Raw genomic sequence first — 27,842 nt, 5'->3', positions numbered from 1 at the left:
CACCAAATCAGACATTCTTAACCCAACGACTCTTAGATACATGTTGCCCCATGTGGTGGTGTTCATCTAGCTGAAATATTAATGGGGCTGCATCTTCTGGAATTAGGGTATCGCATACTTCTGAAGAATATCCAAGTTAACAGCAACCAATAACACGTGTTTTCTGGGAGGAAAGTGGGCTGATGACTTTGTCATGCATTTGGGCTATCCCTTACGTGCTGCCTCACTAGCCTTGGCTTTTTGTTACCTCATATACACACTTTATGTGTATTTACAATGCCAATCAAATGAAGTGTTGCTTCGTTGGCACTACTATTTTTCATTAAAAAATCATTCACTTTTATATGGAATAATACGGTATTTGTAAATTCTTGTCATTGTTCAGAGACTGGAGAGAGTATAATGCCCAATCAACAGCAAGGTCAAGAGAGATTCTAGTTGTCCACAATTATGTGGTTCCAATTATTGTAAAATATGAATTTTGTTCTAAGCAAAGAAGGGAAAGCAGAAAGGTGGAAGGAGTATATAGAGGGTCTATACAAGGCCGATGCACTTGAGGACAATATTATGGAAATGGAAGAGGATGTAGATGAAGAAGAAATGGGAGATATGATACTATGTGAAAAAATTGACAGAACACTGAAAGACCTAAGTCGAAACAAGGTCCCAGGAGTGGACAACATTCCGTTAGAACTACTGACAGCCATGGGACAGCCAGTCCTGACAAAACTCTACCATCTGGTGATCAATATGTATGAGACCGGCGAAATACTGTCAGACTTCAAGAAGAATATAATAATTCCAATCCCAAAGAAAGCAGGTGTCGACATATGTGAAAATTACAGAACTATCAGTTTAATAAGTCATGGCTACAAAATACTGACGCGAATTCTTTACAGACGAATGGAAAAACTAGTAGAAGCCGACCTCGAGGAAGATCAGTTTGGATTCCGAAGAAATATTATAACATGTGAGGCAATACTGACCCTACGACTTATCTTAGAAGCTAGATTAAGGAAAGACAAACCTACGTTTCTAGCATTTGTAGACTTAGAGAAAGCTTTTGACAATGTTGACTGGAATACTCTCTTTCAAATTCTGAACGTGGCAGGGGTAAAATCAGGAGCAAAAGGCTATTTAAAATTTGTACAGAAACCAGATGGCAGTTATAAGAGTCGAGGGACATGAAAGGGAAGCAGTGGTTGGGAAGGGAGTGAGACAGGGTTGTAGCCTCTCCCCAATGTTATTCAATCTCTATATTGAGCAAGCAGTGAAGGAAACAAAAGAAAAATTCAGAGTAGGTATTAAAATCCATGGAAAATAAATAAAAACTTTGAGGTTCGCTGATGACATTGTAATTCTGTCAGAGACAGCAAAGGACTTGGAAGAGCAGGGAATGGATAGTGTCTTGCAAGGAGGATATAAGATGAACATCAACAAAAGCAAAACGAGGATAATGGAATGTAGTCGAATTAAGTCGGGTGATGCTGACGGAATTAGATTAGAAAATGAGACACTTAAAGTAGTAAAGGAGGTTTGCTATTTGGGGAGCAAAAAACTGATGATGGTCGAAGTAGAGAGGATATAAAATGTAGACTGGCAATGGCAAGGAAAGTGTTTCTGAAGAAGAGAAATTTGTTAACATCGAGTATTGATTTAAGTGTCAGGAAGTCATTTCTGAAAGTATTTGTATGGAGTGTAGCCATGCATGGAAGTGAAACATGGACGATAAATAGTTTAGACAGGAAGAGAATAGAAGCTTCTGAAATGTGGTGCTACAGAAGAATGCTGAAGATTAGATGGGGAGATCACATAACTAATGAGGAAGTATTGAATAGGATTGGGGAGAAGAGAAGTTTGTGGCACAACTTGACTAAAAGAAGGGGTCGGTTGGTAGAACATGTTCTGAGGCATCAAGGAATCACCAAATTAATATTGGAGGGCAGTGTGGAGGGTAAAAATTGTAGAGGGAGGCCAAGAGATGAATACACTAAGCAGATTCAGACGGATGCAGGTTGCAGTAGGTACTGGGAGATGAAGAAGCTTGCACAGGATAGAGTAGCATGGAGAGCTGCATCAAACCAGTCTCAGGACTGAAGACCACAACAACAACAAAATGAATTTTGTAAGTGTACAGTCGCATCTGTTTGTGCACCGTGCAATTTTGTATTTTTCCTGTAACAATGCTATAATCTTGTGCTTATGTTGATAATGATATTCCCAGTGACAGGTTCGGAAACTGAAACACACTATGATGAAAACTGCATTTTTCTAGATATTAAAAAGAGACTATCATAAACATATAGCATAAGTCAATAGTAATACCCGTTTGGAATCAGAGTAAATGTTATGATATATAGCAAGTGATTACAAAAGTTTCCACTCTGTACTCAGTGAAGTTGCTCCATTTCATTGAGCCAAAGTCCAAAACCAATGGAAACAATTCATTTACACTAATTAATATTTCCATTTTTCTCCCATTATGGTATTCCATTCTCGTAAGTAAAAGAAAATTTCAATCAATTTACTAACAAACTTACCCAAGTATACAACAAATATATCCCCCCCCCCCCCCCCAAAGATTGAAAAAGATAGAAAGAAACCTGCACCTTTGCTGAGGAGCTAAAACAGCCGATGACTCTCAATGCAAAACTCAAACATGGCTATACATTAACTGGCAAAAGAAATAAACCAGCTGCCCTATGAAAAAACCTGCTGCAGCTTATTCCATTGTCCCTGCCAACAAACTGAACTGGTACTTCACATTATCTACAACCACAACTGAACCACAAATGAAGCAGAGACTCTTTGATTACGTCATCTATAGTCAGGTAGATGCAGTATTTCTTGATTTCCGTGAAACACATTTGACTCAGTACCACACATATGCTTACTGACAAAAGTATGATCATAAAGGATAACTGAAATTTGTAACTGAATTGAGGACTTTTTGGTAGGGAGGATGAAGCTTGTTATCTTGGATGGAGAATCACTGTCAGATCTAGAAGAAACATAAGGTGTGCCACAGGGAGGTGTATTGAGACCCTTACTGTTCATGTAGTATATTAGTGACCTTGCAGACAATACTAATAGTAACCCTAGACTTTTTGCAGATGATGCAGTTATCTATAATGAAGTAATGTCTGAAAGAAGCTGCAAAATATTCAGTAAGATCATGATAAGATTCATGCAGGGAGCAAAGACTGGCAAACTGCTTTAAATGTTCAGAAATGTAAAATTGTTCACTTCACAGAAAATAAAATATAATGTCAATGAGTCCCAGTCAAAATCAGCCAATATGTACAAATACCTGGGAGTAACACTTTGTATGGATATGAAATGGAATGATCACATAGGCTCTGTTGTGGATAAAGTAGCTGGTAGACTTCGGCTTATTGGTAGAATACTGGGGAAGCGCAATAAGTCTACAGAGGAGATTACTTACAAATCACTTGTGTGACCCATTCTAGACTACTGCTCATGTGTGTGGGCCAGTACCAAAAAAGGACTAACAGTGGATATTGGACATATACAGAGAAGGGCAGCACAAATGGTTCCAGATTTGTTTGACCTTTGGGAGAGTGTCACAGAGGTACTAAAGAAACTGAACTGGTAGACTCTTGAAGAGAGACTTAAACTATCATGAGAAAGTCTACAAACAAATTTTCAAGAACCACCTCTAAAGGATGACTCTAGGAATATATTACAACCCTGTAAACTTTAATCACACGTGGATCATGATGAAAAGATTAAATTACTTACAGCATGCACAGAGGCATTCAAACAATCATTCTTTCTGCACTTCATCACTCATTCTTTCCACACTCCACATATAAATGGAATGGGAAGAAACTCTACTAACTGGTACAACAGAATGTACCCTGCGTCAAGCACTTCATGGTGGTTTGCAGAGTATAGATGTAGATACATGGGGGTAAATGACTGTACAACAAAAATTCTATCTAAACCATGTTACATACAATACCATCAAAAGATCTATCAAGCATATTAGATCAGCAACTACGAGGTGCATTCAAGTTCTAAGGCCTCCGATTTTTTTTCTAATTAACTACTCACCCGAAATTGATTAAACTGGCGTTACTTCTTGACGTAATTGCCCTGCAGACGTACACATTTTTCACAACGCTGACGCCATGATTCCATGGCAGTGGCGAAGGCTTCTTTAGGAGTCTGTTTTGACCACTGGAAAATCGCTGAGGCAATAGCTGCACGGCTGGTGAATGTGCGGCCACGGAGAGTGTCTTTCATTGTTGGAAAAAGCCAAAAGTCACTAGGAGCCAGGTCAGGTGAGTAGGGAGCATGAGGAATCACTTCAAAGTTGTTATCACGAAGAAACTGTTGAGTAACGTTAGCTCGATGTGTGGGTGCGTTGTCTTGGTGAAACAGCACACGCGCAGCCCTTCCCGGACGTTTTTGTTGCAGTGCAGGAAGGAATTTGTTCTTCAAAACATTTTCGTAGGATGCACCTGTTACCGTAGTGCCCTTTGGAACGCAATGGGTAAGGATTACGCCCTCGCTGTCCCAGAACATGGACACCATCATTTTTTCAGCACTGGCGGTTACCCGAAATTTTTTTGGTGGCGGTGAATCTGTGTGCTTCCATTGAGCTGACTGGCGCTTTGTTTCTGGATTGAAAAATGGCATCCACGTCTCATCCATTGTCACAACCGACGAAAAGAAAGTCCCATTCATGCTGTCGTTGCGCGTCAACATTGCTTGGCAACATGCCACACGGGCAGCCATGTGGTCGTCCATCAGAATTTGTGGCACCCACCTGGATGACACTTTTCGCATTTTCAGGTCGTCATGCAGGATTGTGTGCACAGAACCCACAGAAATGCCAACGCTGGAGGCGATCTGTTCAACAGTCATTCAGCGATCTCCCAAAACAATTCTCTCCACTTTCTCGATCATGTCGTCAGACCGGCTTGTGCGAGCCCAAGGTTGTTTCGGTTTTGTTTTCACACAATGTTCTGCCTTCATTAAACTGTCGCACCCACGAACGCACTTTCGACACATCCATAACTCCATCACCACATGTCTCCTTCAACTGTCGATGAATTTCAATTGGTTTCACACCACGCAAATTCAGAAAACGAATGATTGCACGCTGTTCAAGTAAGGAAAACGTCGCCATTTTAAGTATTTAAAACAGTTCTCATTCTCGCCGCTGGCGGTAAAATTCCATCTGCCGTACGGTGCTGCCATCTCTGGGACGTATTGACAATGAACGCGGCCTCATTTTAAAACAATGCGCATGTTTCTATCTCTTTCCAGTCTGGAGAAAAAAAAAACGGAGGCCTTAGAACTTGAATGCACCTCGTACTGGACACGAGCGCATCACAGTTCAAATGATGAAGCTTATTACTGACCCACTATAACAGATATGTTTACCCACTCCTTAACTGCAAGCATTTCCCCTGAGGCTCTCAAACAGGGACTTGTTAAGCCATTACCAAATAGCATGTAACCACTGCACCCTCTGATTACCAACTCACTTGCATTCTATCAGCACTGTCCAAGGCCTCAGAACATATAGCTCATGATCAGTAACAAACCACCAAACTACAAATGACCTACTAGACGAATACTAATCATGCTTCCATAAACATCTCAGCAGAACATCTGCCTTAATAAAGGTAACAGATGGCTTGAAGCTTGCTGCTGATGCACAAGAGGCAACTACAATGTTTTTCTTAGACTTCAGAAAAGCCTTTGATACTGTCAACTATGACCAATGTGTCACATCTGGCATCAGAAAGTCACAGTGGAGGACATTCCTTTGGGTTAGGTATTAGGTCCTACGCCCTTTCCACTGTACGTAAATGATGTTTCATCAGTTTTTACCTACTGCAAATACCACATGTACGCTGATGACCTCCAGTTGTGTTTAAGGGCAAAACCAATAAATCTGAAGACTGCTCTCAAGTATCTTAATACCGACCTGTGTGCACTATCAAAATGAGGGCTTAATATAGGGTTAACACTCAACCCATCCGAGACCCAAGCAGTACTAGTTGGACATTATAGGCTCATTAGCCTGAAATATTGGAAATCCCTACCATCTTTAACTCTAAGTCGGACAAATATCAAATTCTCTCTTTCAGCAAAGAGTCTAGCAGTAATAACAGATGAAAATCTAAACTGGACTGAATATGTACCTGCAATATGCAAGAAGGCACCAGAATTTGTCCATCTCTACAAAAATACAAAAAGCTCATTCCTCTTGACCTGAAAAGAAACATGTACAAACATTTATACTTCCAGCTACTGATTACGGGGGTGTTATTCTGCAAGGCCTTTCTCAGGAAAGCTCAGGCACTTGGAGCTGGTAATGAATGCCTGTGTTCATTATATCTGTGATGTTTGGTACTTTGATCATATTTCACCATCATATGTGCGCAGACAAGCACAGAGACTTCAATACCCTCTATCTTCTCCATATCTCTTGTCTTATCAATGAACACTGACGATCATATCTCTCCTTGACCTTAGCACTCGTATATGAACAATGTGGCAGATCAAAACACCTGACCCCCATCACAGCAAATTCTTTCTGTCCCACTCCATCGTTCAGCTGCTTGCTAGAAGCCCTTTTCAGTAGCAGGAACCCTACACTGGAATAACCTCCCACATTATATTAGAGAACTGAATAGCATCTCCAGCTTCAGAATACAGTTAAAGACATATGTAACTAAAGCAACAATAAGGATTACCATTGCCCTGCATGCACTCGTTACCCTGAACATCTCTCTTTCCAATGTGATCTTCCTCATTTCTCAATATTCTTAGTCGATGCACTCTCCTTACATTTCCTTTCTCCAGAACTCACTATATCAGAAAACATCTATTTTCGTACACCTATAAATTCTTCTTCTATCTGCCACTAGTATCATTATTATTTCTTTCCTTTCTCAGACGTTATGTCTGATTAAAAATGGAAAGTGATGCAGTCCTTGATCAAGCGTGACTTCCTTTTAATTGTACGGTACATGTTATATTGCATTTAGGAACTTTCGGGTAATTGAACATGCATCAACAATGACAGATTTCTGTAGTTGTATATATACGTTTGGATGTAGCTGTATTGCGTTGATGTACTAGTGAATATTGTGTGGTATGACTCCTGTAGTTGATAGTATAATTGGTATAATGTCAACTTTATCCAGATGCCACATGTCCTTGACTTCCTCAGCCAGTTGGATGTATTTTTCAATTTTTTCTCCTGTTTTCTTCTGTATATTTGTTGTATTGGGTATTGATATTTCGATTAGTTCTGTTAATTTCTTCTTTTTATTGGTGAGTATGATGTCAGGTTTGTTATGTGGTGTTGTTTTATCTGTTATAATGATTCTGTTCCAGTATAATTTGTATTCATCATTCTCCAGTACATTTTGTGGTGCATACTTGTATGTGGGAATGTGTTGTTTTATTAGTTTATGTTGTATGGCAAGTTGTTGATGTATTATTTTTGCTACATTGTCATGTCTTCTAGGGTATTCTGTATTTGCTAGTATTGTACATCCTCTTGTGATGTGATCTACTGTTTCTATTTGTTGTTTGCAAAGTCTGCATTTATCTGTTGTGATATTGGGATCTTTAATAATACGCTTGCTGTAATATCTGGTGTTTATTGTTTTATCGCAATCATGAATCCTTCAGTCTCACTGTATATATTGCCTTTTCTTAGCCATGTGTTGGATGCGTCTTGATCTATGTGTGGCTGTGTTAGATGATATGGCTGCTTGCGACGTAGTGTTTTCTTTTTCCAATTTACTTTCTTCATATCTGTTGATGTTATGTGATCTAGAGGGTTGTAGAAGTGGTTATGAAATTGCAGTGGTGTAGCCGATGTATTTATATGAGTGATTGCTTTGTGTATTTTGCTAGTTTCTGCTCGTTCTAGAAAGAATTTTCTTAAATTGTGTACCTGTCCATAATGTAGGTTTATTATGTCGATAAATCCCCTTCCTCCTTCCTTTCTGCTTAATTTGAATCTTTCTGTTGCTGAATGTATGTGATGTATTCTATATTTGTGGCACTGTGATCGTGTAAGTGTATTGAGTGCTTCTAGGTCTGTGTTACTCCATTTCACTACTCCAAATGAGTAGGTCAATATTGGTATAGCATAAGTATTTATTGCTTTTGTCTTGTTTCTTGCTGTCGATTATTATTATTATTATTAAGTCTGTGGTAGCAGCTTAGTTCATAGTCAGTATAATTAACTCACACTTCCATTTCAGACACTCAAATAATTTTAATACTATTTGTTATTTTAAAGTAGTTATTTCTTAGGTAACTACAATGTAAAAAAGGTACTACATGTATGAAACCCTGGTCTGATGTAAGTGAGGGCTTGATGGCCCTCTAATCAGATAAGGTTAAATAAACAAATAAATAAAATAAATTCTCAATATTCTTGGAGGGATCCACTTACTATTTCCACACACAGTACCACCAAGATTGAAACTTTCACTCTATATCAGAGTGTTCACATCACTGAATCTTCCTGACAAATTAAATCTGCATGCCGAACAGGGATCAGACACAAGTCTTTGCCTATTTGTACCAACTCAGTTTGGAAACATAGGAGACATCATGAAAATTGAGATGTAACACTACTATTGTTTTAGACTGTATCACTGGTTACTGTTAAAACAATGGCAGCTCATAACAGGTCAGTTAGTTTGTTTAAAGTGAGTATTTAAAGAAACAGAATTGTTAAAAAATGAAAATTTAACATGAAGGTTTTTTATGTTCTTCATAATGGCTTAACAACAATTCTTCAAATCACATCAAAAATGGTTCAAATGGCTCTGAGCACTATGGGACTTAACATCTGTGATTATCAGTCACCTAGAACTTAGAACTACTTAAACCTAACTAACCTATGGACATCACACACATCCACGCCCGGGGCAGGATTCAAATCTGTGACCGTAGCGGTCACGTGATTCCAGACTGAAGCGCCTAGAACCGCACGGCCACACCGGCCAGCCCAAATCACATCATTCACTTCTTTTGTAATCAATCAGTTTCAGGAGAGAGCATTTACAGTTGGTTTGGTAGGTGATGAATTTTATGTACACCAACCAAAATCATTAGTTCTTTAAAAAAATTACGTTTTGTGCAACATAATTGAGGAAGTATGACATGTGATGTACTACGCGCCAGAGCAATTTCTAAGCATATCAAAGACTGCAGTATATTTGATTTTGTATGAACATTTAACAGTGAAGAAAACAAAAAGTTCCCAATGGATTCTGCATAATTCAACTGATGATCATAAACAGAGTCATATATATTGATGTACAGAAATACAAAATTTCACCAAGGAAATGCAAAATCTGTACACAACATCATAACAAGACTAAAAACTCAGATACATTCACTTGAGCCAGAAACTAAGCAGCAGTCAACTGTCCGGATGTCCCATGAAAAATCAAAACCATAAAAAGTGGTTATTTGTGAAGCACTTCCTCAAAAACCATCAATTGTTTCTGTGGTTCCACTGGACATATGACCATTAGTTTTGAGGATCAAAGCACAATTTGTTTCCCACAAGTCATTGATGAAATCAGGAAAAATAACTGAAAACTTCTCTTCATTCTTCACTGTAACTATGTCAGTTTTCACACAGCATGTCAAATAGTTCGTTATTTGACAGAGAAAAACATCAATTAATGTCTCATTGTCTGTATTCATCTTATTTATCAGCTAATGATTTCTCTTCGTTCCCTGATGTCAAATAGAAAATCCACAAACAATGGTTTTGATCACATCAAGAAGCTGTTGAAGCCTTTCAAAACTATGTTTTTGAAGAGCCAGCATTAGAGTGGAAAAAAGTCCCAGAATTGGTTTTAACTTAGGCAAAATTGTATAAATATTAAAGTTGAATATTTCAAGAAACAAGAAAATAATTTGTACAAAAATAATGTTTTGTGTAATTGTTTTTCATTAAGAAAAAAAAAAAAAAAAAACTTAACTGGTGGCCTTCCGAAGACATAGAGATCTGGACTCAAGTTCTGATAAGGAACATAGTTGTCATCAGTTGGGAAGCTTGACTATAGCTAAATTATATGCTGATGAGTACAGATGCTTGCATAACACTGAAATTCACACACACATTTTTTGTTATCTTGGTCTGGTCTGGTGAACACTTTCCAAAATGTAGGCTGGACTCAACTTTAAACTCTTTAGTGAAGCATTTGTCACTACTGACACAACTGACAGAGTAAAACTGTGTGCTGGACTGACACATGATCTAAGTTCTTTACATTCCCAGAACAAATTTCAATGAACTGAGCTACTGAGTATGGCTACCGATCCAATTCATTGCTGCAGCTTTTCACTGATTCTTTACCAGGCTATGTTTTTAAGATTTCTCTTCCTTATGCTGTTTTCCCACTATCTGCAGCTTAATTTTAGATGTACTACATTTACTATTATTTGATATAACTTTTCACCACTTCTCAAACCATCAGCACAGGTTCAAGAAATATTGCTATTGTGAAACACAGATTGCACTTTTCATATTATATGTGGGAAATAGCAAATGCAAGTGAAAGAGCAGAGTCCTTCTTCCTAAATTTCTGAACATTATCACATTGTCAACTGATAAGTCATATATAACTATATGAAGTATTTTGTCACATATGTGACTGGCTCACATAATTTTCAACTGTATAGTTTGAGGCGCTATTATATTGCTCAATGCTGATGCAGTTGTTTACAAGAGGATATCATCACTGGATGGTTGTTAGGAAATGAATAACTCAAAGGTTATTGGTGTACAGAATGGCAGCTCCTTTTAAATTTCATGAGGTGCAGAATAATGCTTATACACAACACAAATAATACAGTAGTATCCCATTACACCGTCAGTTGTCAGCCTTTGGAGTTTGCCATATAGTACAAATAATGGTAATATCATTTGCAATGAACACAAGAAATCAGTTATGTGGCAGGGGAATGGAATACTAGATTTGTTGGAAGGATACCAAAAACTGCAGTGGATGCATATAAGATGCCAGTTCAACTTATTTTAGAATGCAGTTCAAATGATTAATTGCCTTATCAAGCACACTTGATAATAGGTGTAAGGGGAACTATGGGGTATCCACAGAAATTTTTGCAAAACGAGGGGGTTTGGGGGTGGGAGGTACTTTCTGGAGGTAAATTACAATTCTATCTGAAAATCAAACATGCTGTTCACATACAAGTACACTAATAACATCTTCCTTCTAACATTAATATTGGTATTTATGATGCTTTTCTTTGGCTTAATTTCCTTAAATCATACCAGTAAACAGAAAGAGTATTCAAGAAAATGATTCACAAATTGGGAAATGAAGCTAGAAGGCATGAGGGAGGATCAGAAAGTAATGCACAATAATTTTTCTCTCTTCTGGTATTATAGTTGGAATGTTAAAATTTGACGATGATATAGTTTGAAATTTGCACTACAGATGGTATTTTATTTTCACTTGTAGCTCTAGCAATAGAAGCCTGAACTATGAAATAAACATGACGTGCCTGTTATGGTTGTCAGTTCATGAAGAGCAGCGAAGTTTAGTTTAATACTTGTGGGCATAAACCGAGTGAAATTCACAGGGATACTGCTGTCATGTATGGGGACGTCTGTATAGGCCATAGCAATGTCTCGAAGTGGTGTGAATTCTTCCAAGAACACGACTTGAACCTCAGTGATTCGTCATGCACCAGGCAGCTAGTAACAGCCCCACAGAATTATGGAGCCACTGAGGCATCACTTTTGGATGAGCAGTGCGTGTGACTGCGAACCTTATTGTAGCAATTCAACATTTCCTATGGTGCAGTGTATGATATTGTTCATTACACACTGAAATTTCTTACTGTTAGGGCTCACTGGTTGCCTAAGAACCTGACAGACAGCCACAAGGACCAGTGAATGATAACGAGCTTGCATTACTTAGCGTGTTAGGAATCATCACCAGTGATGAGTCGTGGGCATACCACTACATGCTCAAAACCAAACAGGCCTCTACTGAGTGGAAACTTGCTGCTCCCCAGTATGAAAAAGATTCATAGTGACTCAGTCTGCTAGGGAAGTGTTTGTGACAGTATTCTGGGATAGGCATGGTGTGTTATTGGTGGGCTTTGCTAAACATGGGACCACTGTGAATGCTGCACCCTACATTAAAACTCTGTCAAAGTTCTATTTTGCCCTTCGTGACAAATGTCACAACATTAATGCTGACAATGTCAAACTTCTCATGACAATGTTTGCCCCCATGTTACTGCTCCTGTTTGTGAGAAAATCACCAAATTTGGGTGGGAGCTGCTACAGCACCCACCGTACCTTGCACCATCGGCATTTCATCTGTTTGATCCCGTGAAGAAATTCCTAGCAAGCCAACTCTTTGCAACGGATGTAGAAGTAAAATCAGCAGTCTGCAGATAGCTATACTCCAACAAAATGGACTTCTACACACAAGGTATATTGAAACTGTTACTACAATGGAAGAAATGTGTTAAGAATGTTGGTGACTATGTAGAAAAGTAGGAAAAAGATTTGAGTTCATTTGTGATTTTTTTAAATTCATTTTGTTACCTATTAAACTTTTTGGTAATAAAATTATTGTGCATTACTTTCCAATCTTCCCTTGTATTTGTATGATAACAGAGAATGCAAAAAGAACAGAAAGGAACGGATGGGAATCCATAGCTTACAGCCAGACAATGCATTGTGGTAATGCAATGGCAAAAGATGAAAATTTGTGCCAGAGTGGGACTAGAACCTGGATTTACCACTTCTCATGAGTGGTTGCCTTAACTGCTGTGGCCATCCAGACACGGTCCCTGACCAATTCAAATTTCCAACATGTCACACACTGCAGTGCACCATTCCTCAACCATTAACCACCTACTACCAATAAAACAGACGCCACTCACATACATACATTGCTAGAAAGTATTCACAAAGGATATTTTTATTTGTACATCAGTTTGGTTGTGTTGATACCAAAAAAAAGTTGAAATACAAAACGTCAGAAGAGCTGAGACAATTCTGCTGGATATTACTAAAAATAACAAGTAATGAAGTGCCACTGATTAGTCCTCAAAAGTAGGGAAACAGGAAATAAAACTTCAAAAAATGGTTACTGAACTTGAAAGACATCTATAAGGTGTTTAATAAATACATTCACAAACTTCAGGGAGCACATTTCTCACTCTGAAAGAAGAAAAAGCACTAGAAGAAGAAGAAGAAGAAGAAGAAGAAGGTTAGAAATATATGTCAAAAAATCATTTGTTTTATGAGTACAATCAATATTTAAAATTATTGCTTACAAAGTGTAATGCAACAAATGAAGTGTGTAAAATTCATTTTGTTACTAAATCTTGTGATAATATTTTTTAAAAAGTCAATCTGCTGATGCACCCATTGTATTTTATATTGTTTAAATTTGCGATTAATTTGTCTTAAATATTCCATGCGTGTAGTAGCAGTCTGTTACTATATCTTACAAACTTTCTAATTAACTGTGGTAGAACATTAAATTTATGGGCGGATAAATTTCATTTTCATGTGTTGCTACATGAATGGTAAAAGAGATGTAGCTGTACTAAAACTAAAACCAAACTCTGTCTGAACAGGCCTCAGAAGGCCCAACAGTACTGAATGACTGCCATGTCACACTCAGCTGACAGACATCGCTGGCTCACCCAGCCATTGTCAGTTTTTGTGACCGGAGCTGCCACTTCTCATACGACTAGCTCCTCAACTGTCCTCGCAAGGGCTGAGTGTACCCCAGTTGCCAACAGTGCTTGGCAGACCTCAGACGTGGATGGTCACTCATCCAAGTACTAGCCAAGCCCAACAGCACTTAATTTCAGTGATCTGATGGGAACCGGTGTTACCACTGCAGCAAAGCCATTGGATCATGTGGCTGTACAGTAACATAAAATTGTGTTTCCAGATAAAATGCAGCTGAGCTGTCTAATCTTTGCTACTGTTCAATTGGTTGGTTGGTTGCTGTGGGGGAGGAGACCAGACAGCGAGGTCATCGGTCTCATCAGATTAGCGAAGGACGGGGAAGGAAGTCGGCCGTGCCTTTTCAAAGGAACCATCCCGGCATTTGCCTGGAGCGATTTAGGGAAATCACGGAAAACCTAAATCAGGATGGCCGGACACGGGATTGAACACTATTCAATTCTGCATTGCTGAGAGAGGATCCATTGCACAACAAACAGTGGATTGAGTATGACAGATTGCTAGTATGCCTGACCAAAAAGAATACACTGTGCATTCTGTTGATGAAGATCACGGTATAATCCCTTCACATATCATTGTAGCATGTGATACATGTTAGTAGTATCACATGGAAAGCACCTCCAACACAACCATACGATCCTGAACATTTGCTGAACATGAGAAAATTTTTGCTTTATGGTTTGGTACTCACACTGTTAATCTGTTGCTTATCCCGTCTTGTTTGTAGACGAGACAGCATTTGGAGGGAATGGAATAGTAAATTTTCACAGTCAGTTTCGGTGAGTGAATATAAAATCTTCATTGTATAATTCAGGCTCGAAATGATCATCAGTTTAACATTAATGTGCGGTCTGAAAAGATGACTGTTTGTTAGGTTCATTTCGTCTAGCTTGTAAGACAGATACTGTACACAAGGACTTTGTTGAATGCACTTTTTTGAGAAATTTAACGGATGAGTCCCTAAAAATAAGAGGAAGCATATGGTTTATTCATAATGGGTAGGAACCGGAAAAATTCGCATTTTTCGATAAAAGCGAATTACTTAATAGACGCTAGTTCATAGCTAATTGTATCCACATGAACTATTTTATCTGAGATGGTTTGAAACCGTTTTATGTTCTGCCTATAAATATCGAAAATGTAACCAATTTTCAGTTACTAGTATTGCACATCATCTGGCGAAGCCTAGCTGGAAAAGATAATGTAGACAAGAACCTGTTTGTCGCATAAAAAGTGTACGAACTACGAACGTAACGATGTATCAATGCGCAGAATGATTTGGCGCCATGCCAATTGTGAACGGTTGAATGGCGTAGTTCAGATGCACGCCACGTAATGCAACGTAGTAGTACTCAGCCGCGGGACCTAGCATTTTACAACTACGGAACGCGAACGTTTTTTTATTAGCCAAAATTCGAATGATGATATCATGCGAAAACTTTTAACGTGGCAAATTATGTGGCGAATGTTTTGAACTGTGGTCGCATCGAATACGGCTAAAAGTTGTGCCTGAACTACGTCGTTAACAACACTTTCTAACTTCAACACGCAATTGCGCAGTAGCCGTACCCGAATGCCTTGCGTAGTGCGTTGCTCGTTGTTTTATTTCCGCATTTTGAAAAAAAGTGAAGCGACTTCTCCTTGTCTATCACGGATTTCGACCACCACCCTTACAACACCAGAAGAGATCGGCGACCCCTGTGACAATGCGTCAGGGCCGCTGTAGGCCGCTGCTCTGCTATAGTGAAGTGGGGCTTGTTTCCATGCACTTTGTGCCGTCTGGCGATCACAATTCTAGTTTGTTTACACTCGCCGCTATCTACCACTTTACCAATAGTGCCCGCACTCTGCGCTATAGCGACTGGAAAGCGAATCTGTAACTTTTTTCGACTGCGTTGAAATTCTTCCCCTAATGTAAAAATCGAATTACCGTAAGTTCGGCTCTACTCCTATGCTAATTACGTACCTTCTCAGTTCAATTTATGGCGTTGTCAAGCATGGGTCGCAAAGCTATGAATGCCCACGGAAGGTCTAAATTAATAGTCTGCAGATTTAGTAACATCAAATCTGGGGTGGGGAGAAAGACAAGTAAAGTCCAGAAACACTTAATTCGGCGATGCTTCAGTTCACTGGCGGGGAAATGCTGCTGCTTTTCGACAGAACAAACATTACTGAAAGGTGAAATACTGCCAAACCAAGAAAACAAAGGCCATTTTGGCACAAAAGGCGTTGAAGTTTTTGCGAAAGCAAACAATCCAATCAAAATTTTCCCAATCCCCACTTTTTTCAACAGTCGGTTTCAAGACTTTGTTCGTCTTCACTCAAGTAGCGTGATAACATTTTATATTAGCACATCTAATCACTTACAAACACAAAAAAGATAGGAATTTTGCCAAAAGCAGATTCGAACAGATAAATGTGAATTTTGCCAAGAACAGAGGCTACATTTTCTGTCCCTAATAATGGGACTCATCCGCATTTCAATCATACTGCTCGCGATGCACTGTATGGTATTACTGAAGACAGATGGATAGAATGGGAGGGCCAGTTCCACGGTCAGGGCATTCCCAAAAGTTCAGTCCTTTGTCATGTGAGCTGTGGAACCACCCTGGTCAATGTCGTGTGACTAGGGCCTTCCCTCGGGTAGACCGTTCGCCAGGTGCAAGTCTTTGGATTCGACGCCACTTCGGCGACTTGCGCCTCAATGGGGATGAAATGATGAGTAGGACAACACAACACCCAGTCCCTGAGCGGAGAAAATCTCCGACCCAGCTGGGAATCGAACCCGGGCCTTAGGATTGACATTCTGTCGTGCTGATCACTCAGCTACTAGGGGCGGACACCCAAGTCAATTGGTTTATGGAACATACATTCTTCATGTGGAGATGATTAATTAAAAAGTAATGAAAGTCTTCAAAACTATTTCCCACTTGTAAAATTTGAAATATGTTCTTTTGATAAAAACTCAAATATGAAGGCTTTTCAGATATACCTTTCTATGATTCTTTTTCCTTTTTCAGTCAGAAAGACCCTCCTCCCCACTGAACTGTTGAACTTTTGTAAAAATATTTGTCACATCCAGAACTGCTCCTCCTTTCCTTGCAAAAATTCAAATATGACCGTATTAATACATTTTACACATTAGTCCCAAGACTTCTATTTTTCCACATTGAATGACTTAGTTTAAAGTGGAAAAAATGTGTGCTAAAAGCTGCATACTTTAGGTTGGTGATGTAAAGTGTAATTCAGCTCTATAATACATCCATACTACTGGCCATTAGAATTGCAGTATCACGACAACGGTATACACGACCACCAAATTGCCATGAAGTACATTGGAATTGCATTTCAATGCAATTGCACGCAATAGGTAGGAGTAATGCCATTTATATACTGTATATAAGGAACAATTACACAGCAGGTATCTCATTAAAAATCACATTTTAATGTTGTTTGCTTGAGAGGTCACGTTATGCTTCATGTAAGAATGACAAACGCCTGTCAGCAACTCTTGGGACAGCAGCAGGACCATGAGCTGTTGAGACGGAAGTTTTTTTCCCCACAATATTGGTGCTCGTGTTGTCAGCACTCATGACTGTCATGCGAATATGAGCTCTCAAAGGACTCATGTGACTAGTACCCAAGAGGCCAACCATACTGTTCACTCGGCTGCACAACATTGTACAGCCAGGTGATATATCTCGAGTCAGGAAATGGGATTGTTAACAATGATACAAGTATCTACACACAAACATAGTGCAACAATGTCTGGAGCATCACAGAGTGTCAAGATAGTGACCACTGTATCAGCTTCCTCTGACACGAGAGTAGAGAGAGAGCAGAGCTGACAGTGGAACATCCACTGACAACTCTGGACACAGCAGCAGTATCATATCAACTTTTCAGACAAGTTCTGGTTTCTACAACATATGGTCCCAGCACTGGTAAAGTTCACTGGGGACAACACTGGTCAAGTTTAGCATTGGGACTGAGACTTTTTCTGAGCATATGGAGTTGTGGCACTAGGTTTGTTACGGACATTCTGCAATTCTCAGTCTAAAATCAATCCGTCGCAGTATACAGTTGAGGTTGGAGGGACTTTGTTTCCACTGGGTGATACTACCGCCACAGAGGCAATGTCAACAGGTGCACTGATCATGGACGTGTTGCCAACTGCACTGTGTACACGTATACTAAAGGTGTGTTTTCACGATAATGTACTGTCAAGTATACGGATATTAGTTCGGGTTTCTGTAGGTACACATTTATCACAAGAAATGTTATGTTTGGCTGAGCCACTTGAAAATAATGAGCATTTTCATTTAATGCACCATTTTGTATGCAGAAGCGTAGCAGGCATAACTATTGTGAATGGTGAATATATGGTTCCGGTTAGCCACAAGCATGCTGTCACTGAGTCTGCACTGCATGACAAATTGGGTCGTTTGCAGGGCAGTGGCCGGCAAGCTATGGAAGCAGTACTGTTAAGACATTACAGATTTCTTTAATGCCCAGAGTCTATTACCCATCACTCCTGTTATCCGACATCACATAATAATAATGCTCCAGTTATAGAAAGCCATACTGCATACCAAAGCTTTTGCAACCACTCTTAGAAGAATGCTGGTAGAGGGCTCCATAGAATTTAGTTATGGTCCTTGGGGCACCCATGGTCATGGTCCAAACAAAACTGACCAATGGCATCAAAAACTGTCACTTTTGTTGTGACAATAGCTGTTTGAATGCTCAATCACCACCAACACCTATCAGATACCAAATATCATGGAGACGCTCTAATGGTTTCGGTGACAAGAGAAGCGGTGCAAAACTGGATTGTGAACTTCACACTTCTCTTACTACAGTTGACTTACTTGAAACATTTAGCCAATCTTCTTCTCTGAATATATGGCCATGTCACTCTCCACAACTTTGTCTCCGAAGAAATAATGCTGGTTAGAGGAACTAACAAATACTCTCTCTCTCTCTCACTAGAAATAACTCGGTACCCTCATACTTTCAGTTAAGTTCAGGTATATTTTCATCTCCACAAGTTTACATAAACATACATATTCTTGCAAGTCAACTACGATGATACCCGTTAGATACTATTAAATATAATTACATTCTGGTGGGTTTCATAACCACCAGAAATTCAAAAACAGGTCTTGCTACTCGCAAGTCTAACACCAAGATTAAGAAAGAGTCTCTAGACAAATCTTATTTCATTTGTTCATAGCAATTACAAACATTACACCGTCAAAGAATAACATGTGCTTGCTCCTTGTACGTCACATACAGCTTCTGTGGCACTAGCAGTAAACACTTGTCTGCACCGATCGACCGCCACGATTGCAGTATTCTCCCGATACATGTCAATCCTGCACACACAAAAACCGGTGGCACGGTAGACATATCTCCACTCTTCCATACCCATACTTAAAATACCGAGTGTTTGAGATGGTGGAAGACGTACTGTCTCTAGAATTTTGTGATATTTTATACATATTCATTATGTACATTATCCCATAACGCTAATTCACATTTCAATCAGTATACATTATATTTCTTCTAGTACTCGTGTACTTAATATCTAGCTCTTCTTTCTTCATTTTGATAATAACTATCTGAGCATTTCACCTACTATTCGAGTTAATACTTTTATTTCTAGGAATTGTGTGAACAGCATTCTTGATTTCCAATCACAAACTCCAGGTGTCATAGACACTTAATTATGTCATTCCTTACTCTACTTCTCTGTACTGTTTTTTCTTTAGTAGGTATTAGTTTCATTATCTACCGTAGCTTGTAGTCTGGAGGAACTCTGGGAAAATGAACGTGTTCCTTCCGACATTCATAAAACATAATAATGCTAGTGGTATGTAGAATCCAAACTTACCAGAATAATCTCCACAAAATTTTGTGGCTTTTATCACGATACTGCCCTTTCCCCTCTAGGAACAGTACCTATACGTTACATATGGGTTGACCCTATGAGTGCATCCCCTCCTTCTGTTTCAGTAGGTATATCCCTCTTGTAATTGAAAATGACCTCATATGTTTAATAAAATTGTCAATTGAGGACAATGAATATGTCAAAACCTTTGCAAGCTTGCAAGAAGACCTTTAGTGCAGAAAGCTAATATATAGGTTCCATTGGCTGCCATGTGTGGATGAGAAATAAACCAAAATATCATGAAAATGTGAATAAGTATCTTCACTTACATTTAGAAACCTGGAGCTTTGCTCATCCCCTAGATAACAAGAAGTGATGTTCAGTGCCACAATTATATCAACAAAGCAAGATGATTTTCAAAACTTTCTCTCATTGCAACAACCATTTTAGAAGTGTTTTTCTACATAGTTGTATCCCATTATGCACAACTACGCTTTTACAGAAACAATCAATTATTGATAATATAATATAAATGTAAATATAAAAAAATCTACTCACCAAGCGGCAGCAGGGGAACACACACACAAAGGGATTAACTTTTACAAGCTTTCAGAGCCAGTGTCTTTCGCTTCTGGCGGAAGAGTTGAAGGGGAAGGAAGAGGGATGAAGGAAAATGACTGGAGAGGGTTAGGGAAAGGGGTAAAGTTTAGAAAAGTCACCCAGAACCCTGGGTCAGAGGAGTCTTACCAAATGAGATGAGAAGGAAAGACTGATATTAATGATTATTGACCATTTTTCACAGTTCATATCTACAACAGCAATTCTTCATCAGCTGGCTGCATTTGCTTCAGCACGGGTTAATGACTGGATTCTTAAATTTGACACAGCAGAAACTTTACTGACTTATCAGACTACAATTTTTTTATATGATCTGATGAAACACCTATGCCATGTGCTTTGCGTTCTCAATTACAGACAAGTCCCTTCGATTTGCAAGCAAACAGGCAAACAGAATGCATTCATTGAATGATCCTGAAAATGATGATTCATTATGTTGACAGCCAACATACAGGCTGGGATATGTATCTCTAATATGTGGTCTGCTCATATAGTTCCAAGATATGTACTAGTAGTGGTCTTTCACCATGTGACTTTGTCTATGGAAGGAAAATGAGGTTTGGCAAAGAGTAACACAAAAGTTCTGGAAATACAAGAACATTTGAGACAACATGTACATCAACTTCCACCTTGCAAAGTTGGACACTGTGTGTTGGTTACCAATTCTTACAGAGGAAAAGGGAAATATGATGGTCCATATCAAGTCATAGAAATTATCTTCCCAGCCAATTTTCATATCTAGTTACCAACCAAAACTTCTATTGTATGTATCAGTAGAGTAAAGCTGTTTGATGGTGCAGATAAAGCCTTACAACAAATTCCAGTACCACTGCCACAGCAGAGACAAAAAACTATGGAGAATTAGGAAAAATGAGCTGCCCAATACTCATGTTAAGCACAAGACACCGTATACATTAAGGTCATGAAACTAGCAGTTTATATTTATGTATTATTGCAGCGTATTTTCCATATTGTAGTTTTTTCTCTCTTTGTTTCATATTATTACACTTACACTTATTAGTACGACATTTCAGCAAGTCATTTGCTCATTTGTGTTGCATGGGAACTCTTCTTTTTTCAAAGAAGAGAGAGAGTTGATGGATGTTCTTTTCCCTCGTGTGGCATAATGGTGTGGATACCCCAAAGTATAATTGTTGTCTTGACACTACTGCTTTCTTATTATGCTTATCCATTACGGATATTTTAGAACCGTGACTGTATATTAATGTAAATAAATTATACACAACTGCAACCAGTCACTACTGCTTTCATCGAAGGAGGAATAGGAGGTGCAATCCTAAACCAACCACTGAACTCCAGAGCATTGTGTTTCAAGCAACTAGATGCACTGTTCACCGGTCACCTTTGGACACTGGGGCTAACTTTCACAGTGTGTTAAGTTAGGAATGAAACTCACAGCCTACATGACACATTTGTAGAGTTACACAAGGAGACACAGAAAGAAGCCATTTTCTCAGATATTGTTTACAAGTATCAAGAACTGAAACTGTCTTATGAGAAACTATGGGCGCAATTGATGCACATAACAAATGTAGTACTGCATTCATCTATATGGAGAAAGAGGGAATGGATCAACACAGGAGGGAACTTGTTAAAACCTTTGTTTGCATAGGGCAGAGGACCAAGTCCAGCTCATACTGTGTATGATAAATGGAATTTGAAGCACACAATGAGTGCCAGTGTAGCAGAAGGCAGGACGCTATTCACAATGCATTGGGCGAGGCACCTGACTACTGCCTCCGTAGTTGTATGTGGTACAGCCTCCGTGGCTGTACGTTGTGCTGCTGATTGGGGTCCTGGGCTTCCACCTTCTCAACACCCACCATCTGTGTTACACCATTAGTATGTGCCGAGCCCTCATCTGTCTTTGAGAGCAATGGGGCATGCTAAAGTCACTGTTGGTGAGCTGTTGTAGGCTTGCACCTGCAAATTCCTGGCCCAGTTACCAGCCCACCATTGTTGGTGGGTCATGACCTGCAGTATTACCAACAGCCTCCACAGTGCTGCATTCACATTCCTCACCATGCACAGACACATGACTCAATGTTCCTTTCACTGCATCGGAGAAGACAACTCATGTTGTAAACAATAAATATGCTTCCAGACAATGCTGTTTAGCTGATGCCTTTGGGCATATGACAGTCACCCCCACCACCTCCCTGAGCTCGACATCCTGCAGCTATAGCGTCACCACCTCACCAATTTAGCCTCCATGGCCACTAAAGTCCAGAAACTGTGAGGTGACTGCTAAACTACTTACAAAGTTTTAAGAACCTGTTTTAAATTATGACTACTGTAAAACCTTATGTATTGCTTCTGTAGGGATTCTGAGAACAAGATTAGATTAATTGCAGCATGCATTGAGGCATAACAATCATTTTTCTCACACTCCATACATGAGAAAAAAAAAAAAAAAAAATCACGCACTTGACAGTGGTGTGCAGAGGATAGATGTTGCTGTCTTAATTGCATCTCTGGTGAGTGTCATGCCACATCTGGCAGATTTTTTTGTGTAACAAAAGTGTGCTATGGATCAACATTGTTGCACACAGCTGACAAGAGAGTACACAGGGTAGTATGGATCCATTCACAGAAGTGATTGGATTCAGTGTGGAATGGAATGTTGTGATAGACAATACGGTCATATCCATAAGCTGTGAAAGGGAAGGAATTAATATACTACTATTCAGCTTGTGTAACAGATGTTGGTAACATTATACACTCCTGAAAATTGAAATAAGAACACCGTGAATTCATTGTCCCAGGAAGGGGAAACTTTATTGACACATTCCTGGGGTCAGATACATCACATGATCACACTGACAAAACCACAGGCACATAGACACAGGCAACAGAGCATGCACAATGTCGGCACTAGTACAGTGTATATCCACCTTTCGCAGCAATGCAGGCTGCTATTCTCCCATGGAGACGATCGTAGAGATGCTGGATGTAGTCCTGTGGAACGGCTTGCCATGCCATTTCCACCTGGCGCCTCAGTTGGACCAGCGTTTGTGCTGGACGTGCAGACGCTTCATCCAGTCCCAAACATGCTCAATGGGGGACAGATCCGGAGATCTTGCTGGCCAGGGTAGTTGACTTACACCTTCTAGAGCACGTTGGGTGGCATGGGATACATGCAGACATGCATTGTCCTGTTGGAACAGCAAGTTCCCTTGCCGGTCTAGGAATGGTAGAACGATGGGTTCGATGATGGTTTGGATGTACCGTGCACTATTCAGTGTCCCCTCGACGATCACCAGTGGTGTACAGCCAGTGTAGGAGATCGCTCCCCACACCATGATGCCGGGTGTTGGCCCTGTGTGCCTCGATCGTATGCAGTCCTGATTGTGGCGCTCACCTGCACGGCGCCAAACACGCATACGACCATCATTGGCACCAAGGCAGAAGCGACTCTCATCGCTGAAGACGACACGTCTCCATTCGTCCCTCCATTCACGCCTGTCGCAACACCACTGGAGGCGGGCTGCACGATGTTGGGTTGTGAGCGGAAGACGGCCTAACGGTGTGCAGGACCGTAGCCCAGCTTCATGGAGACGGTTGCGAATGGTCCTTGCCGATACCCCAGGAGCAACAGTGTCCCTAATTTTCTGGGAAGTGGCGGTGCGGTCCCCTACGGCACTGCGTAGGATCCTACGGTCTTGGCGTGCATCCGTGCGTCGCTGCGGTCCGGTCCCAGGTCGACGGGCACGTGCACCTTCCGCTGACCACTGGCGACAACATCGATGTACTGTGGAGACCTCACACCCCACGTGTTGAGCAATTCGGCGGTACGTCCACCCGGCCTCCCGCATGCCCACTATACGCCCTCGCTCAAAGTCCGTCAACTGCACATACGGTTCACGTCCACGCTGTCGCGGGATGCTACCAGTGTTAAAGACTGCGATGGAGCTCCGTATGCCACGGCAAACTGGCTGACACTGACGGCAGCGGTGCACAAATGCTGCGCAGCTAGCGCCATTCGACGGCCAACACCGCGGTTCCTGGTGTGTCCGCTGTGCCGTGCGTGTGATCATTGCTTGTACAGCCCTCTCGCAGTGTCTGGAGCAAGTATGGTGGGTCTGACACACCGGTGTCAATGTGTTCTTTTTTCCATTTCCAGGAGTGTAGTTCCCTCTATATGTCCATAAAGATTGGCATATAAGAATGTCACGTGGGTGACCACAGCTATTATGTGGATTTGTTTGTACATATTTGGCTTGAAAGAGAAATAGTTATGGATAAGTTGTTGAGCTCGCTCAAAGTCCGTCAACTGCACATACGGTTCACGTCCACGCTGTCGCGGGATGCTACCAGTGTTAAAGACTGCGATGGAGCTCCGTATGCCACGGCAAACTGGCTGACACTGACGGCAGCGGTGCACAAATGCTGCGCAGCTAGCGCCATTCGACGGCCAACACCGCGGTTCCTGGTGTGTCCGCTGTGCCGTGCGTGTGATCATTGCTTGTACAGCCCTCTCGCAGTGTCTGGAGCAAGTATGGTGGGTCTGACACACCGGTGTCAATGTGTTCTTTTTTCCATTTCCAGGAGTGTAGTTCCCTCTATATGTCCATAAAGATTGGCATATAAGAATGTCACGTGGGTGACCACAGCTATTATGTGGATTTGTTTGTACATATTTGGCTTGAAAGAGAAATAGTTATGGATAAGTTGTTGAGCTGTACCAGGAACGAGGTGGTGTGTAAAGAATACAGAGCTGGAACAAATACACTAAAAGGAAAAACTCAATGCAAATACATGAAATAAACATGAAAAATGAAGCAGAAAAAAATATACACATGTGATGACTGTACATGATCTATGAATGTATTTATGCAATGAAAATGCAAAAGGGCTGTACACTGTGGGCTACAGGATGGTTGTGCAGTGTTAGGATAATCCATTGGCCATCTGTGATTTGCTGTGATCACCTACAGTAGTATAGTGGGAAAGGAGGTGTCAAAATAGACTAAAATTAATGGTATTAATGTATATTAATGTATAACCCACAAGATAAGTTTTGGAGTTCCTAGGCCAGTTGATGAAGTTCCCAATGGTGTTAAGCCTGTGTTTAATTGAATAAAATAAATAGAACAATTGAGAGCTGTCTAGAAACCTTAACAAATCAATAGAAATTTGTGGAACCTTCACGAAAAACCTTAACTTGCAAGAAATGATTTCCCTCTATCTCAATTTCCTGATAAGTCATATGCATATAAATAAAAATACTAGAATTAAAAAAAAAGAGGTTGAAAGAATCAGGAAAAGGAAAATGAGTGATAGGGGGTGGAGGAGGGGCAGAAATACCTAACCAGACAAAGGAGAGTAATCTGTTAGTGATACAATAATAACTCTATGATCAAGCCTAAGTGATCATTTTCCGATGGCTGACTGTTACATTATCCTCTGGTAACATTTTCCTTAATGGTATTTAACAGTAATATGATGATCAGTTTAATTGCTTATGATAATGAATTAAACAATTTTGGTTGGTGATAATATTTCTCACAGTCTGGAAGATAACACAGCACAATGCACTCATTCAAAGTAACAGAAATAATTGGCAGTATAGAAGTAGGATTTTGTGCATTACTTACGTAATTCAGCTATTTTGTGTATTTTTAAAAATCCTAATTAACTACATTCATATTACCAGAATCTTTGTGGAACAACAAATATATGGAACCATTCACAATGTATGTAAAATGTAAACATACCTAGACCAGCCCGTGAGAGCAACACCACGAAAGTTGGGAAATTTGTTGACATTCTGGCTGAGCACAGTAAGCCACTGTTCGTGATTGCTGATATGGTGCTGTATGACTGGAAGATTCTGTGAGCTACCTGTTGCTCCTTTGAAAGCTGTTGCTACCCATAAGGTGTTGAAGACACTTGCATATCTTTCCCACATATCTGAAATAAATTTTTCTGGGTGCTATAGTTGCAGACAAATTACACAACACTTTACTTAACACTGGCATTCATCATATTCATGCACTTAAATCAAAACCACATTTTATTATAAATCAACATACACTCCAGTGCATTTTTCATTCTTCCAACATTTCCCTTTGTACACAAATTGTTGAAAACTATAATTCCCTCCATTGCGAAGGGAGAGGGGGGTGGAGGAGGGGGAAGACTGCTGCCAGCAAAACATACTTCTATGTTGTCTGAGAGTAAAGAACACATCAAATGAATAATGCAGGCACATTATTTGGAATTTCACACAACGAAGAAAGAAAAAGCAGAACCATGAAAGAGTGAAATCAGAGCTTCCTCCAGGAAGGCTCTCACTCTTGCTTAAAGATCACAAATGTTTGTTATCTTTTCTTCATTAACTTGCATCTTATCTCGGTACTGCCACTAGCCCATAAATATTAAATGCTTAGTTAGAAACACAGTCCATGTTGCAAAATTATTAAGATACTATCTCTTGTTGTCTGCGGATTACTTAAAGCTAGCTGATGGAACAGTAGTATTTATACTGGTCTAGCACCTGATAATGGACATTTGTTGATGACTTATTAAAGTTGCCCATCATACCCTGGAGATATAAATTTTTTTGTGGAACACAGCATAGCTCACTGTAAGTACTATGTTTGGTAATACATCAAAAGTAATAAAATGTTACTATCTCTCCTCCCTATAATCCTTTTTTCACTGAAGACAGGCCTTTGGTATACAATACTTATTAAACAGAATGCAGTTCATAAGTAACAAGCTACATTATAACAAATTTTGAAGACAGTTACCACTTGTAAAACTTTAGTTATCTGCTGAGTATTGTAGTGTAGTATGCCCATTAGTTCTAGCCTTCCTGTTAATAAGTGTAAGTTGAAGTGGATTGAAATTGGAGCCTATCGCACTTTTTTACAAATAATTTCCATCTATTTTATTCTATCAGTGTTACTCTGATGTTAATTGAACTCAATGATAATACAGGGTTATGCTAAATGATGGACCCATTTTCAAAACTTTGTATTTATTCAAGTACAAATCCACAATGAACTATCTTTATACCAATGAAAAGTGGAAATTTCAAAGTTTTTTTTTCTTAGTGTTTGATATCAATTTAATAGATGTAATAATTTGTAATTACCTAGTTTTAATAATTATTTCATGATAATAAATGTGATAAATGTTATAAATGTTCAATGTGGCCACCATTGGCTGCACGGCAAATATCAATGCATTAACCAAACTCGTCCCACATGCGCGAAAGCGTATCTGCTGTTACTGAGTGCACAGCAGCAGTGATCTGGTTCTGAAGATCATTCAGAGTGGTCGGTAGAGGTGGGATGTAAACAGCTTCCTTTACATAATCCCATAAGAAATAGTTGCAGAGTGTGAGATCCGGAGATCTTGGTGGGCAGAAGTGCAGAGGCAGGTCCTCACGTCCCCTGTGACTAATCCAGCCCTGAGGAAACAAGTCATTCAGAAAGCCTCATACATCACAGTGCCAATGGGGCAGAGCTCCATCCTATTGGAAAATGAAGTCCTGGGAATCTTCCATAACTTGAGGGAACACCCACT

At 39.8% G+C, this 27,842-nt stretch overlaps 1 protein-coding gene across 2 annotated transcripts in view; it reads right to left on the bottom strand.

The window, feature by feature from the left end:
• The window catches only part of LOC126163148 (hexosaminidase D-like), a 195,068-nt gene that overhangs the window by 66,377 nt on the left and 100,849 nt on the right, over positions 1–27,842 (bottom strand). For both annotated transcript variants that reach the window (XM_049920077.1, XM_049920078.1), the window contains one exon: positions 26,024–26,219. In XM_049920077.1, the coding sequence (XP_049776034.1) occupies positions 26,024–26,219 (196 nt within the window). The remainder of the gene's footprint in view (positions 1–26,023; positions 26,220–27,842) is intronic.

The sequence above is a fragment of the Schistocerca cancellata genome, chromosome 2 (assembly GCF_023864275.1).
Source record: "Schistocerca cancellata isolate TAMUIC-IGC-003103 chromosome 2, iqSchCanc2.1, whole genome shotgun sequence".
In the NCBI taxonomy this organism is placed as follows: Eukaryota; Metazoa; Arthropoda; class Insecta; order Orthoptera; family Acrididae; genus Schistocerca; species Schistocerca cancellata.
This window is presented reverse-complemented; position numbering and strand designations above follow the sequence as displayed.